Source organism: Oenanthe melanoleuca, chromosome 2 (assembly GCF_029582105.1).
Source record: "Oenanthe melanoleuca isolate GR-GAL-2019-014 chromosome 2, OMel1.0, whole genome shotgun sequence".
NCBI lineage: Eukaryota > Metazoa > Chordata > Aves > Passeriformes > Muscicapidae > Oenanthe > Oenanthe melanoleuca.
This window is the reverse complement of record NC_079335.1, coordinates 12109666-12124327: the sequence shown is the minus strand read 5'-3', so window position 1 is coordinate 12124327 and position 14662 is coordinate 12109666. Positions and strand designations below refer to the sequence as shown.

The window sequence follows — 14662 nt, the reverse complement described above, 5'->3', positions numbered from 1 at the left end:
GTGACACACTTTTGGGGAGATAAGTTTAAAAGAAGGCATTGCATCTGGCTTGTGTGCTCTTGTCCTGGGTGGCTTTGCTGAAGAAAAACAAGTTGAAAGCTTTTGTTCCTGCACACAGGTTTTCTGTAGTTTGGTTTAAACCACATTCACAATGACAGATTCTGCTTGGAGCCAAGCACTTTTGGTTTTCTCCTGGTTGCCTTTTGCAGCTTTGTGCATTTGCTCTTTTAAAAAGAAAATTAAAAAATGAGATTTTTTTTTTTTTTTTTTTTCCAACCCCCTGCAGTATAGAGAGACAAGCAAGAGATGTTGGCCTATGAGCTGGAGGGATGAGGACTGTGTTCCCTCCCCATGCCCAGTGAGTACACAGTGAGCTCACAAGGCAGCACCCCTGCACCTCACGCCTGTGGACACTCCACAGTGGCAGCAGCCCAAAAAAAAGAGGTTTTTTCCACAGTCCTTAAACATAAGGAGAACAGGGCCAGCTTTAGGGCTGGAAGGTGACCTGACCATTGTGCAGCCCCACACTGAATATCAGAAGTGGATTTTGCCCCTTTTAGGAATGCATGTGCTGTGGACAGGGCTCAGGTGATAAAAGTGCAGCTCAGGTTCCCATCAGGATGTGCCATTGCCTGGGAGGAGCTGAAGTGGCACCATTTATCAGTTTTGTCAGGAGCAACACTGCATATTCAAAGGTGTCTGCTGGGGCCTTGATCTTCTGGCAAGTGGCTCATGTTTGCAAGCTGTGAGGTGCTCTTGATGCTTTCTCTGGGATGAGCTGTGGCAGTCCCTGCAAATGTATATGATGTACCTCCCAATGTGTTTGGAAGGGAGGGGAGGATCCAATCCTCTTTTGGAACTTTCTATTGCTTTATCCCAAATGACATCCTTACTGAGTTCCTGGAGGAGCTACTGCTTGGAGATGCCAGTAAACTCTCCTTGCTCAGGTAAGTGTTGAGCTTCTCCTCCCCATCATCCAGGGTGTGGGTCAAAGGGACAGTCTGTAGCTAGTTATGAGTGTCCAAAACTACACATCTTAGATTAAAAGTCATTTGTTTCTTTCATTGACTTCTAAAAAGAAGCATTTGACTTGTGCAAATTCTGTGGTGCATCACAATTCTCATGTGGCAGAAAAAAATCTACTCAAAGTGTAGGGTTAGAAAGCCAACAATTAGACATGCAGAAAACCACTCTGTGGAAAGGAAGATGGAAGAGAAGCAACAATCTGTGAAATTTTCTATAAGACAATTTTTCATCTTTCCACACACTTAGATATGTTTTGAAGGGATCTTGGTCCTTCCTCTCTACTGGAACATCCTTGTTTGGGGCCAGTCTTCCTGTCCCCATAAGAATTGGGAGCTTGGTGCAGCAGAGGGCTTGCTGAGCTTCCTGAGACTGGGGAATTCAAAACATTTAGTCTGACTTTTAAGAAACCTGTGATTGATTCAAAGCTGTAACCTAGATGTTTCTCCTTCTCCACTCTTTCTCTTCCATTGCATTCCTTTGTGTTCCTAGCTTTTTTTTTCCTGTGGAGGTAGGGGGGAGTTCAGTGAAATATAAATAAGCCTTGCTCTGTCTTTGATGTCCTTTGAATTTTCTTCCTTTTGCTGATGTTGCCACATGAATTTTGCACGAGGTCATGCATTAAAACAGGAGCAGACCATTAGGTGCAGCTGTGGCCTGGGAGGAAGAGCCAAGTCTCAGAGGAGCATCCCAGGAGCCATGGCTCAGGGACACTGGCACTCAGTACCCTGGCCCAGGACACTGCCTTGCACCTCCCTTCCCTCATCTAGGAAAGTCAGTATCACAAATGTTGTGGGATCCACAGGGAAGAGTGAGATGACCTCATCACCTGCACCTTGCTTCCAGCACCAGCTGGGCTTACAGAGCCTATCCTGCCTCTGTCTCTCATCTTTTGGCCTGTTTCAGCTAAATTTGGTATAAGGGAGAAGAAGCTTCAAAGGTAATTAATTTTCAGCAAGCACAGTTAAAGATGGATGATCAGGAATTTGGGTATTGGGACAGTTGTGTCTCTAGCTTTGGATCCCAGCTGCAGTGGGATGCAGCAGGTCACAGATCACTGCCAAAATACCTGTGGAAGGACAACTGTGAGGTGAAGTAGAAGGGGAATTTTGAAGGAATATGTGGAAATGATAGAGAACATTCAGTGTGATCCAGTTTAACAGTCAGTCAGCACAAATGTACAGAAAACCAGGCATGATTGCTTTCACCGTTCTTCTGTTTGTTTATCATTAAAACGCAGAAGGAAAAAAAAAGGAAACAGAAAAGGAGATGTTGGCTCAGAGGCAAATGCTTTGGGGAATGATGGTGACAACGTTGGTGGCCTTAGGTTAGGGGGAAATAGCACTGGCTCACCCTGACCAGGGCAGAGCCATAAGCCTGTGGGCAGCCCCATCCCTGTTTCACAGAGCTCAGCAAATAGCAAATATGCTGTGTTTCCCAGGGAAGCACCTGGAGCTGAAGTGCACCCTTGGAAGTCATCCAGGTGCTCTGAGCTCACCGAGTGTGCAGGAGCATGCCTGGGCTGTGCCAGGGGTGGCACTGGCTGTGAGCACAGAGCACTGTGCAGTGATGCAGGGGCATCTGCACCTTAGTGAACAGTGTCTGCATGAGAGCTTCTCCATGGAGAGTTTGGTGTGTCACAGCTTGAGTTTTACAGGAGCCTTGTCTGTGAAGGTGCTGTGCGGTGAATTCCCACGTGGAGTGTTTCATGTATGGGGAATTGCTCCATGCTGGGTTTGGAGTGCATGGAGCTGGAAGCTGCTATCCCTGCTCTTATCCCCAGCTGGAGCTGCTTCCTCTGGCAGTACATCATTCTGAGTTTCCATATGCATGGCAATGGTATGACCTGTGATGGGCAGAGCAGCAGCACTGTGCTCTGGAGACCTGCAGGGTGTTCCTCAGCTGCAGACACCTGAGAGAGGAGCTGGCAGCTGCTTTCACAGTTTCTCTCTTGCCAAGGCTCAAGCAAGAGGAGCAGATACAGGGACAGCACTCAGGTGGTTGTGAAGTGTCTGCTGATGTTGGATGTGTCCAGATGTGAGTGCAGTGATATTTTATTTTGTTAGATCTTCGTGTCCTTGGTTCTGGATGCAGTTTATCACTTATAATCTTCACAGTAAGCAAATGTGCATTTGGTTAGATGTGAGATCAGTTTGGATTGGAAATGATCTTTAAAAGTCACCCAGTGTATCCTCACTGCAGTGGATAGGGGTATCTTCCATTGGACCTCTAGTTCAAATTCTCCATTTAGAACACTTCTGCAGAATTCAGTGCAGGCCTGACCCACTCTGCAAATCTCCACTTTCTGTACTACTCCAGCTTGTACACACCAGTGCATCTCCCACTCAATTCCAAGAACTTCCTAATTGTTAATTCTGAGTTTTCTGTCAAGACTGTAGAAGTATTATGGAACCAGAGACCATCTGATCAGGATAGCAAATTGGAATCAGTGATTTTAAAAAGCATGTTGTCAAATAGGGAAGTGACTTTTTTCTTTTTGATTAATGAAACTCTTTTGACAACTAAATTCCTCTTTTTTTCTCCCTCCAGTCCTGATGAGTGCAGGTACATCCTAAAAAAGCTGGTGTAATTTTTATTTGTGCTTGTTCTGACTGATGTTTGCTTCAAAACAACTCAGATTCTTCAAAAAATGTGTTTTAGAGAATTCTTGCATTTGGGAACTTTTGAAAGTGCTTTGGTTAAAAAAAAAAAAAAAAAAAGCTTTAAAATGTTTTGGTTTGGCTTTTTTTAATTCTGTAGGGAGTGACATGCACAAGTTGAGACTTTATCAGTGGGGTCACAGAAAGGGACCCTGTTTAAAAGGTGTCTGAGAGCTTCAGTGGCCTTTGGTAGCTATTTCTGTCAATGTTGAGTGAAAAGTGGTGTTTTAAGGAAACTTCCCTTCTGGAAAAGACTTGATAGGCCTCCATAAATCTGCTGAGTTTCTTTGGGCCTACGTTTTCTCAAAACACAGACCTTTGGAAGTGTTGATTTGCATTAACTCTTCTTTCTGCCATTACTTTTACAACCAAGGCATATCCTATAGCTTTATATAGAAATCACCCATCATTAGTAACCACAATCATTTAGTAGAGATATTTACAAGGTAAGTGACAGTGGGAAGTAATTAAGTTTAATATAAATCACACTCAATTTCCAATCTACAGGCTTCAAAATAGTAATTAATAGAATTGCAGCTTCTATAAAAAGATGCAGTATTTATAGCAGTATCTTCTTTTCCTAGCTAAACACACTGAGTCTAGTGGAAATTAAAATCCCCTGTCTCTTCATCTTGTTTGTTCCAGTCATTTTCTTCCTGTGGTGCACTTCATTGCAAATTACCCATTGCTTTTATTCTTTGTGGGGAGATTCTTGGCTCTTAAAACGATGACGGGGAGGAGGAAGTTTGGCAATACCCAAAACATGCAGATGCCTTGCAAATGTGCACACCTTGAGCTGTGGCTTTGTGCTAAATCTGTGTTTCATTGATCAGTGCCTAACAACGTGTGCTTTGTTTCACAGGTGTCATGCAGCTGACAGGTCTACTGGCAGAGCTGATGGTCACAGCCAGGGCGGAATTTCTTTAAACAAAACAGAGTCAAATAATCAGGGAGGTTTGGAGTGGAGCTGTTTGCAAGACCTACCGAGTTGGTTGCTCACCCTGTCAAAAGGAGCCACCAGCTGGGACAACAGCACCCTGCCAGAGCTGCCATGGCCAGCAAAAGAAAGTCCACAACTCCCTGTATGGTGCGAACTTCGGAAGTCGTGGAGCAGGAGGGTGCTGAGAGCGTGGAGACCCCTAAAGACAAGGGCACTGGTGCATCACAGCAGGACTCAAAAAAAACCTGGCCTTCAGAAAACTCAGTCAAAGACTGCGAAGTGGTCGAGGCGAAGCCCCCAGCTGAGAATCAGTCCAAGAAACCCCAGGGTGGTTATGAGTGTAAGTACTGCCCTTACTCAACACAAAACCTAAATGAATTTACAGAGCATGTCGACACTCAGCATCCAAATGTCATTCTCAACCCCCTGTATGTCTGTGCTGAATGCAACTTCACAACCAAAAAATACGATTCGTTATCTGACCACAACACAAAATACCACCCGGGAGAGACTAACTTTAAACTGAAATTAATTAAACGCAATAATCAGACTGTTTTAGAGCAGTCTATTGAGACCACCACTAACGATGTCACTGTCACAAGCAGTGGGCTGGAAAATGCAGAGTGTGATGATTCACTTCATGGGGGAATCAGTGCAAATAAAGTGCCAGTGATGAAACTGGGAAAGCCTAAAGGGGAAACCAAGAAGGGATCTAAAAAGCCAGAAGAGGGAGTCACAGAAAACCACGTGGATGGGGCTCTGCCCCGCATCATAACTGAAGCCACTGAGGCTATTGCCTGTATAAATGGAGACCTTCTCCATGATGTGTTGGCCCATGTTATGCCCTCTGTACAGCTGCCACCAAATATCAACCTTGTCCCCAAGGTCCCAGTCCCTCTGAACAGTACCAAATACAACTCTGCACTGGACACTAATGCAACCATGATCAACTCCTTTAATAAGTTTCCTTACCCAACACAAGCAGAGTTGTCGTGGTTGACAGCAGCATCAAAACATCCCGAGGAACAAATCCGAATCTGGTTTGCTACACAGCGTTTGAAGCATGGCATAAGTTGGTCTCCCGAAGAAGTGGAGGAAGCAAGGAAGAAGATGTTCAATGGTACTATCCAGGCAGTTCCCCAGACCATCACCGTCCTGCCAGCTCCTTTGGCAACTGCAAAAATGCCACAGCCCATCATCCAGACAGCTTTGCCTTGTCAGATACTGGGCCAGACCGGCCTGGTTTTGACTCCTGTGTCGAATGGTTCAACTGTTTCCTGCTCACCAATCACACTAGCTGTTGCCCCCAACCAGGGGCAGAAGAGGACAATGCAGACGTCAGGTGCCCCCGAGGCCAAGCGTCCCCACGTGGTGCAGGTGCCCGAGGCTCCTGCCAAGCTCACTGCTGTTCCCGTGGTGCCGGCCAGCGAGAGGAAGAAGACCAAGGAGCAGATCGCAGAGCTGAAGGCCAGCTTCATGGCGAGCCAGTTTCCTGATGATGCAGAGGTCTACCGGCTTATCGAGGCAACAGGTCTTTCCAGGAGTGAGATCAAAAAGTGGTTCAGTGACCACAGGTACAGAAGCCAGAGGGGCATTGTGCAGATTCCTGGGGATGCTTTAGGGAAAGATCAAATAGCACCTTCAGCTGGTCGGCATGGCCGGTCATTTCACCCGTACACAGATTTTACTCCCCAGAGATTCAAAGAGAAATCTCAAGAGCAACTTAGGGCCCTTGAGGAGAGTTTTTTAAAATGCTCTTTTCCTACCCAGGGGGAATTGGACAGGCTTCGAGTGGAAACTAAGCTGAGTAGGAGGGAGATAGATTCATGGTTCTCTGAGAGGAGAAAGATAAGGGACAGCATGGAGCAAGCTGTCTTGGACTCAATGGGATCATACAGAAAAAATAAGGATCAAGGAACTCCCAATGGTGCAATAAGCCAGGCAGAACTTTTGAGTAGCTCTCAGCTCCCTGGTGCTTTATCTGGGTCCTCCACCACATTGAAGAAAACACAAGAGCAAATTCATCTATTGAAAAGCACATTTGCAAGGACCCAGTGGCCATCACCCCAGGAGTATGACCAGCTGGCATCTCAGACTGGGCTCTCAAGAACTGAAATAGTTCGCTGGTTCAAAGAAAACCGCTCTTCACTAAGAACAGGGTCACTTAAATGGATTGACCAGTACCAGCAGCAGTATGCTGGTGATGGTCATAACAAGCAGAGCCAGAAAAAGAGCTCAAAACACATGGAGAGTCCAAAGAATGGTAACGAGGTGTCCCGGCAGCATTACCAGGAGCATAAAAAAATTAATGAAGAGAATGGGGGGAAACCAGTGGTGAGAGCAAAACGAGACTGCGAGCCACTGAAAGACTCTTTGTTGGGGAACCAGGCAGAGGGTGTGGACAGGCTGGAGTGCAGCAGCCAGGAGGGGCACGGAGAGGAGACGGAGGAGGCGGCGGAGGGCGGCTGGGTGGAGGTGACGCTGGGCGAGGAGGACGCGGCCTCGGACTGCGGCGACGGCTGGAGCCACGCGGCCCCCGGGGACCACGCCGAGCTGCCCGAGCCGGACTCTGGGAGTATAGCTGGAGACACCTCCCACCTATAGACAGGTAATGCTGAGGGGCCTGCCCTGGCACGGTGCTGCCAGCAGTCTGTAGCCCTGCTCCAGAGTAAATCCCTGCAGCCCGTCCCTGCTGCATGCCTGAACAAAAGGGAGACCCGTTCTGCTTGTAAATTAAAACCAACTGCATGGTAGAGGAGGGTTTAGTGCCATTTGCCTTTCTTGTCTGCTTGTAGGTCAAGTCCTGGATAAGGGAAGTTTTCTTTTCTTTTTTTTTTTCCCTTTTGGCAATAAGTGATTAAACCTTAAAACCTTCTATCTTTAAACAACCTATATAACCTCTGCAGCATTTTACATCAAACATGCTAGCTGAGCCACAAGGAAATAGTAAGTATTACTGGTTGCTAATATCCCCCTTGCTGAGAGGTCACTGAATAGAGGCTGTGCCTATTTTTGCATCTCAGGTCCTTCCTCTGCCGCATCCTGCCATGTTGAAAACAAAAGGTCACTGGGGGAAGGGCCTAGGACACAGATGCTTCTTTATGCAAAAGCAGGCAAAAAAAAAAAAAATGGGGACTGAAGTGGATCATGCAAATGTGTTTTCTTCCTCTTGCAAGTGAGAACTCTCTCCGGTCTTGCTTTGTTCTGCTTGCTCTCACTAGAGGCTTAGGAAATGCCCCAGACTAAAGCTGTGTGGGTGTTTAGCAGCTCTTCTTCACAGGATTTTGAATTTAAAAGCAAGCTGCAGGGCCTGGCTTTAAGCAGGGGGGATTTTATGATCTTTCCCAAAGTGAAAGGACTTGTTATTTGGAGAACTGAAACTGTTCCTGATCACAGTTGCACAGGTGTAAATCTGGAGCAAACACTGTCAGTATTTCTTGTATGTGGAATTGAGTTCACTGGAGCCTGTAACATTTTGTGCTCAGTGTAACTGAATCCAGAGTTTCCTTAAACCACAACTTTAGAGCTTACCCAACAGGAAGCTCAGCATCCCACATTAAAGTGCATAGTGAGAGAACACCTGTTTGAGAACTGGTAATTTTTCTAGCATCAAATACGTAGAATATAGTTTAGTGTTTCTTTAAAAAAATAATCTAAAAAAAAAAAAAAAACAAATACAAAAGCTAAGACTGATAGAAGTGCCTCCACTTGTATTTAAGAATTACTGTAGCTACGAGTACTTGGACTGAACTACCTGTTGCAGAGGTGCAGTTTTTGGTAGTGAGCCCTGCTGGCTAGCATCCACTTTCTCCATTTGCAATACTTGTCCAAGAGTCTCCTGGACATTTTCTGAGTTGGAAAACAGAACAAAACCCTGATGTGGTACTATTTTAAATTGTGAATTCTGATAGCTAATCCTGAGAAATAAGTTATAACAGCATCTATGTAACAAAATATCTTAAAGATTCAGGCTGCATTGTAAGGCACTGTCCTGCATTATCCTTGGAAAAGTTGATAATTAGGGATGTGAGGAGCAGGTGTTACCTGTGTCAAAGGCAGGGATTAAAGGAAGAAGGATGTAGGAACATCAGCCAGAGGCACACTGGGGTGCCACTGTTGTGCAGCCACATAAGAAGGGAGAACCAGGATCTGATCTGCTCTTTAAAGTCAAATGTGTGATGAATAAATGCATTGTGGGATTACTTTTCTCCAGAACATTTTTTTCCAGAACATTTTCCTTTCCAGCTACAAATACTGATTCTGAGGAGAGGGAGCAGATCAGGGGCTCAGGTGATGGGGAGGAAGGCAGGAGCAGGGGGAGTTGCCTGAAACCTGTTTCTTACAAACTTCTTGTCCTATGAAACCAAGATGTGCAGCAGCTCCCTTCCAGCAGTGTGGGTTTGTGCCTGTGTTTCTGTGCTTGTGAGCAGTGTTGGAGTGAACCTCCTGCCTCTGTGCCCTGGTACAGATTCACCATAAAGCTTCAGGCTCTGGAGGTGCTCAAGTGTTATCAGAGAGGAAATTTTATAAGAACTTTGATCTCACTTAAACTGCTGCTGAGTGATCCTTTTGATGAGGAGCTTTCTGGTGGTTGTGTGTAAAATGCACCTACTGAGAAAAGGTGCTCTGGAGCAGGACTTCTGCAAAGAGAGTGCAGTAATGGTCAGAGGGCCATTTTGTCCTCTGCTCCTTGCCAGTTTCTCAGTGTGATGGTCTGGGGAGTTAAAGTCTTTTTATTTTTCCTATATTCTGCTTGTAAGTCTCAGCTGAGAAATGCAGGTGCCTTGCTCTGTGGTGCTCACACATGGAGGCATTGCCACAGTCATTGTGACACAAAATTTGGAATCTTTATACCCCACACTGATGGCACTCACAGAATAATCTTAGCTAATTTTCTAAGCTTTCATTGAGCAGCCAGTCTTAGAAATGTTCAGCTAAAACTTTGGTGTTAAATTAACAAGGTGTTAACTAAATGGCAAGCAGGCTATGACTCAAAAGCAGAGACTTTTGTATGACCTGGCAGAGAGCTTGTTTCTGTCAGTTGTCATAAAAGCTTGATTATTTTTTTTTTTCCTGACATGCTCCTCAGGTGCCATGTGTAAGAGGTGGACTGAAGAGCTGACAAGGGGTTCCTCTTGTCTCACACAGCCACAGTCAGTGTGAGCCTTCACTGCTGAACTGTGCACCAGGCAGAAGCATGCTCCTTTCATGTTCATGGTGCTGGTGTTTTGCCAGCTTGATCTACGTAGTCTAAAGTGAATGTTTGTTGGTGATTGACCTCTGTACCCTTCTTGACTGAATTTGTGTGCAGCTTTTGTAAAACCTCGGTTCTTCCAGACCATTCAGTCACTCTCCTCTCCAGTATGTAGCTTGGGGAGATTTTGGAACTATTAGAGAGCATTTGTGTTATAGCCTAGACAGACCTTATGCTTTAAAAAACTGATTTTTCCAAAACTGATTCATGTTTAGCAGATTCTGCTGCTGCAGCTAGAGGGAATTTCACAAGGGAGTGGGCCTCTGTGAGAGCAGGTTTCATGCCAGGCTCTGCAATGCCATCCTAGGACTAAGAAGAGGCTCTGTTACTGAGTCCATATCTGAAGCTTTTGGCAGAATTGGGTTTATTCCGTGGAGCAGGTCAGCTTTCTGGAACAGTGAGGCTGGGAGACCTGTCCCCATAGGGTACCAGGCCTTCAGATGTGTGGCTGCTGGAGGGTGCACCAAAGCCACCTCTGAAAGTGTTCCTGTCATGAAGCTTTGTGTCCCTCTTGTAGAGAGGCCCACTGCTCTGTCAGGAGTGCTTTAATCCCTTTCCATCAGTGGGAGAGGTTCCTGCCTTCTGCAGCCCAGGTCAGAATTGGATCCCTTGTCCTCCTTTGTGCAAACTCGACAAACAGAAACTGGTTCTGAATAATTCAGCCAACTACAGCTCAGACAGGAGAACAGGACCAGAGCATGCCAGAGTGCTTGGCAGCTTCTGCTGGCTTTCTTCAGTGTTGTCTCCCTGTGGGGTTTTCCCAAAATCAGCTTTTGTTTTTTTTTCAGAATGATTTGGTTTTTTCCTCCATCACCACCTTTCCACAGTAAACGGTCTTTTTGCAGAGTTACTGCATTATCTCCTTTTTTAGCATGAGCCCTGCAAGATGCAGGCACCAAAGCCTGTGGCTCATGGTGGGAAGGAGGCAGCTGAACACACTGGATCTTGGTGGCTGTGAGCACTGCTCTGTGGAGATCTGCCAAAGTCAAACCACACGTGAAGGTTGTACAGTAGGAAAAAAAAAACCCTGGAGGCAGTCATCTATTGCATCTACTGAATGCATGAGACTGAGCATCAGAGGCAGTCTGGGTCCTTGGGCATCTCCAGCCCCTTCTGCACTGTTGCAGGAGCTGAGATCACTTGTCTGCCATGACCCAGTGCATTCCTCAGTGTCCAAAACCACCAAAAGTGAGTATCACTGGGGTCTCTTGCTTTTCTGCCCAAGTTCTCACTTTTCTTGAGGTTTAGGGTTTTATTTAGAAACCTCACAGTAGTGACTGCTACTGGTGCTGGGCTTCAAGTCAGGGTCTTGAAGTAACTCAGCATGGGATTGGCCAGTGGTTTTTGCAGAATTCAGGTCACCCTAAAATATTTGAGGGAATAAGGCTGAGGCTGAGGACAGGCTTTTTCCCCTGAAATGAGTGAGGTGCATTAGAGACCCAAGCTTTAATATAATGAAGGATTTCAGAGGGACCCAATGCAGCAATTAAAATTTTCCAGTGGGTCAGGGCAAACAGGGCCCTGTGTGGGAAGGTCTCAGGGATGGGGGGAGGACTTTTCCCCTTGATGTTGGTGCAAGCCTATGGCCTTTTCCTGGGCTTTCTGCATTGCAGATGGCAGATAGAGCTCACTGCTTTTGTGGGAAATAACAGACCAGATAGTGACATCCATAAGAGGTGTGAAATAATGAGTTAGCTCAGGTTTCAGTGAGCACTGCTGCAGGGTGGGTGAAGAGGATGTTTGCACTTCCTGCATGTTCGCACCTCAGTGTGGAAAAACTGAGTATAATCCCTGTCATAGAGCCCTTGCTTTTTGCTGGGAACTGGGGATACATGTGAATTGGTGGCTATTTGAAGGTTGTGTTTTGAGAGGTCATTTTTTTAATCTCTGGTCCAATTGTGCAGCCTTTATGTAGGTACAGGAGTCATAGCAGAACCAGGAAGCTGCTCTGCAGAGCACAGGCACATCCAAGTTTTTCCATTGTCTTTTAGTTTGTATAGCTTTCTAAAATCATGTAAAACAAAAAGGAATACAAGGGGATTTACTGGGGAAGAAAGACCTGAAGTCTTCTTGGTTTTAGCACTGTCTGTCCTGTGGTTACAAGCAGTTGCCCCAAATGTGTGTGCACATCATCTTTGAGTCAGTGAGAGGCTCTGCCAAGGCTGGACAGTGTATCCCTGTTAGAAGTCTGTAGGGAATTATTAGCTGGATGTTACATGCAGCAAAAATGCAACACCTTCCACATGAGGCTGTGCTAAGGATTGGCCTCAGGGTACAGCTCACACAAAATAGTGTTACCTTTTGTGCAGGGATGTAAACCAGTTCTTATCATAGTTAACAGCTCAAACACTTCAGAGTGTCTTAAAAAATAATACACTGCTGTTATAATTTTTGCAGGGGTACTCCTCAGCTGCACTGTCCTGATGTTGAAGGGGAAATGCTGTCTGAAAATAGAAGAAAACTCTCTTTTCCTGCCTGGGTGAGAGAGAGTGTTGTGACTCCAAGTCTCAAACCACGCTTGTGGAGGCACTGTGAGAAATACTCTCATGGAGCATCATCATGGAATTGTTGATAGTGCCAGAGTCCTACTACTGCTTTGCAAAAGAGAAGAAAGAAAGAGGAAAGGGTCCTTGTACATAGTTTTCTCTTAGCTTCTCTCCCACCCACTTTCCTGTCCAGCCTCTTCCTCTACTGGAACAGATTTGTACAACATAAAAATTTTGTTAATTTTTTTAATAGGTGCAAGTTATTCTTGCATATAATGCAATTCAGAAATGTTGGGGTTGGTTAGGGGGAGGGAAGTGTCTTTTGTGGAGGAAGGAGATGTTTTTGTTTGGTTTTTTTTTTTTTTTTTTTCCTAAGTCTTTTAAGAAAGAGTTCCAATCTTTTGGAGTTCTCTTGGTGCAGATCAACACCTGAGCCCAGATCCCCACTCCAGTTTACATTTCAGACCAGTTAAACATGTTCTGGAGCAGTGGGGTTTGTTTTTTTTTTTTTCTCTTGTTGTTTTGACTTTTTTGTTTTGTTCTATGGCCACCTGCTACTGATTGAAGTATTTAAATCTCTGCTTTTCCATGCTTCTACAAGGCAAGTCTTCTCCAGCTCCTGGTACTTCACTTTTCACCAGCCAGCCCCAGCTGTGGGTGTCTGAAGAATTGGCTAGAATGCCTTTTTTTGATTATTGGTTTGGTTTTTGGGGTTTTTTTAGCACTTTTTGTTTAAACATGCAGTACAACTCCCAGAGGGGTTGGAATGAGGAAATTAAGATGCTTCATAATCCAAACTTACTTGTGTTTCTCTGGCTGGTGCATTGATGGACACCATAACCAGCAGTCTGCTCTCCAGCTTTAGACGTTCTAGTGCACAACAGAAGTTTCTTATTAACCCTTGCCACTAAATTTTTAGGTCACTCCTAGGTTCCTGAGTGCACTTTTTTTCAAATACTGCTAACTTGGATTTGTGTGGGGATGTCTGTCTGTGCACATGTGAGGAGAGAAAGGAGGGAGAGCAGGAGCCTGGGTGTAAGAGCTGTCCAGTGGGTTGGAAAACTTGCCCACCTTTCAGTACACTGCACAAATAGGATGCTAGGGAGTTTGAATAAATCCAACTTTTCTAACTTGTTGCTCATTTGTTGTAACTCAATAAAACAAAGGCTAAAATTTTTGGTAACTTTATTTCTCAACTCTTGTTTTACTCTAAAATAAATAAAACTAAAAAAATAAACAAAGCCCCACCAACCTCAGCCCAAACTTTGTGCACAGGAGCTTGATGTTTTCAGAGGTGCAATGAGGGTTTTACTGGTTTTGCAGTATTTGGCTTGGCAAATACTAAATGTATTAAAGTGAACTCATGAATACTAATGTTTATTCCCCCATGTCAGTCAGCTCTTTCCTGCAAGAAGGATGCAGAGTGCCTGGGAATGAGTCTTCAGGGAACACCTTTTATTTTGATTGCAGATTCACAGACTGAATGAATGAAACCACCCCTGTGATTCACCCAGCACAACATATAAGCGTAGAGGGAAGTTTGTAGTGGGTGGCAACAAGTGAATTCCCTTGCAATAAAGTTGTCTGGTTCATTGCTGAAGAGGAGTGACTGGATGGGGCAGCACTTCACTTGCTGCATTTGTGTGTCACAAGTCAACAGCAAAAGGTATGGAAGTGACATCAGGCTGCCAGACAGGGGCCGTGCACGTGTCCCATCACACACAGCTCAGACCTTCTGCGGAGTGGAGGCAGATGCCTGGGCAGTCATGGATGCACAGGTCAGGAGATCAAGAAGAAAATGCATCTGAAGCTGCTTGTCAGAACGCCAAAGCCGTAACTGAAACTAATTGCCACTTTTGTTTCCACTGCTTGTATGAAAGGGTAGTAATACTTTAATTGCCCTATGAAGTTTTTAACAGCCACCTGATGGCTTAATATTCCTGTTTGCATCTCTCCTGTCTGGTGTGTGTTGTACTTCTGTATGTTTGGAGCACTGACCTACTTTGCTTAACCAGCAGTGCTCCTAGGGAGTTTAGGAAGAACAAGACACACCTGGGTTTTCTCTATTTGTGCATCCCAGATTCAGGGGATTAGGGCACAGGACTGGGGCTCTTTAAGATCTCTGCAATTCAAATAAAACAACAGCAGTGCCCTGCAGTCTGTCATCACACAGATGGTAAGTCTGAAGCTGTCCCCCAGCAAACAGGCTGGGCAGAGGCTGGTAGCACTAAGGGATTGTGCAGGTAGGTCCTGTGTGCTACCAAACCTCAGCCCCCAGGAAAGCGGAGCCCAGGCCCCC

General features: G+C 45.4%; 1 protein-coding gene across 2 annotated transcripts in view; it reads left to right on the top strand.

Moving 5' to 3' along the window:
* Window positions 1-13546, top strand: part of ZHX2 (zinc fingers and homeoboxes 2) — a 73501-nt gene extending 59955 nt beyond the window's left edge. For both annotated transcript variants that reach the window (XM_056485889.1, XM_056485888.1), the window contains exons 3-4: window positions 4546-7231; window positions 12275-13546. In XM_056485889.1, the coding sequence (XP_056341864.1) occupies window positions 4735-7227 (2493 nt within the window). In that variant the 5' untranslated portion in view covers window positions 4546-4734 and the 3' untranslated portion in view covers window positions 7228-7231; window positions 12275-13546. The remainder of the gene's footprint in view (window positions 1-4545; window positions 7232-12274) is intronic.
* Window positions 13547-14662: the final 1116 nt, after the last annotated feature.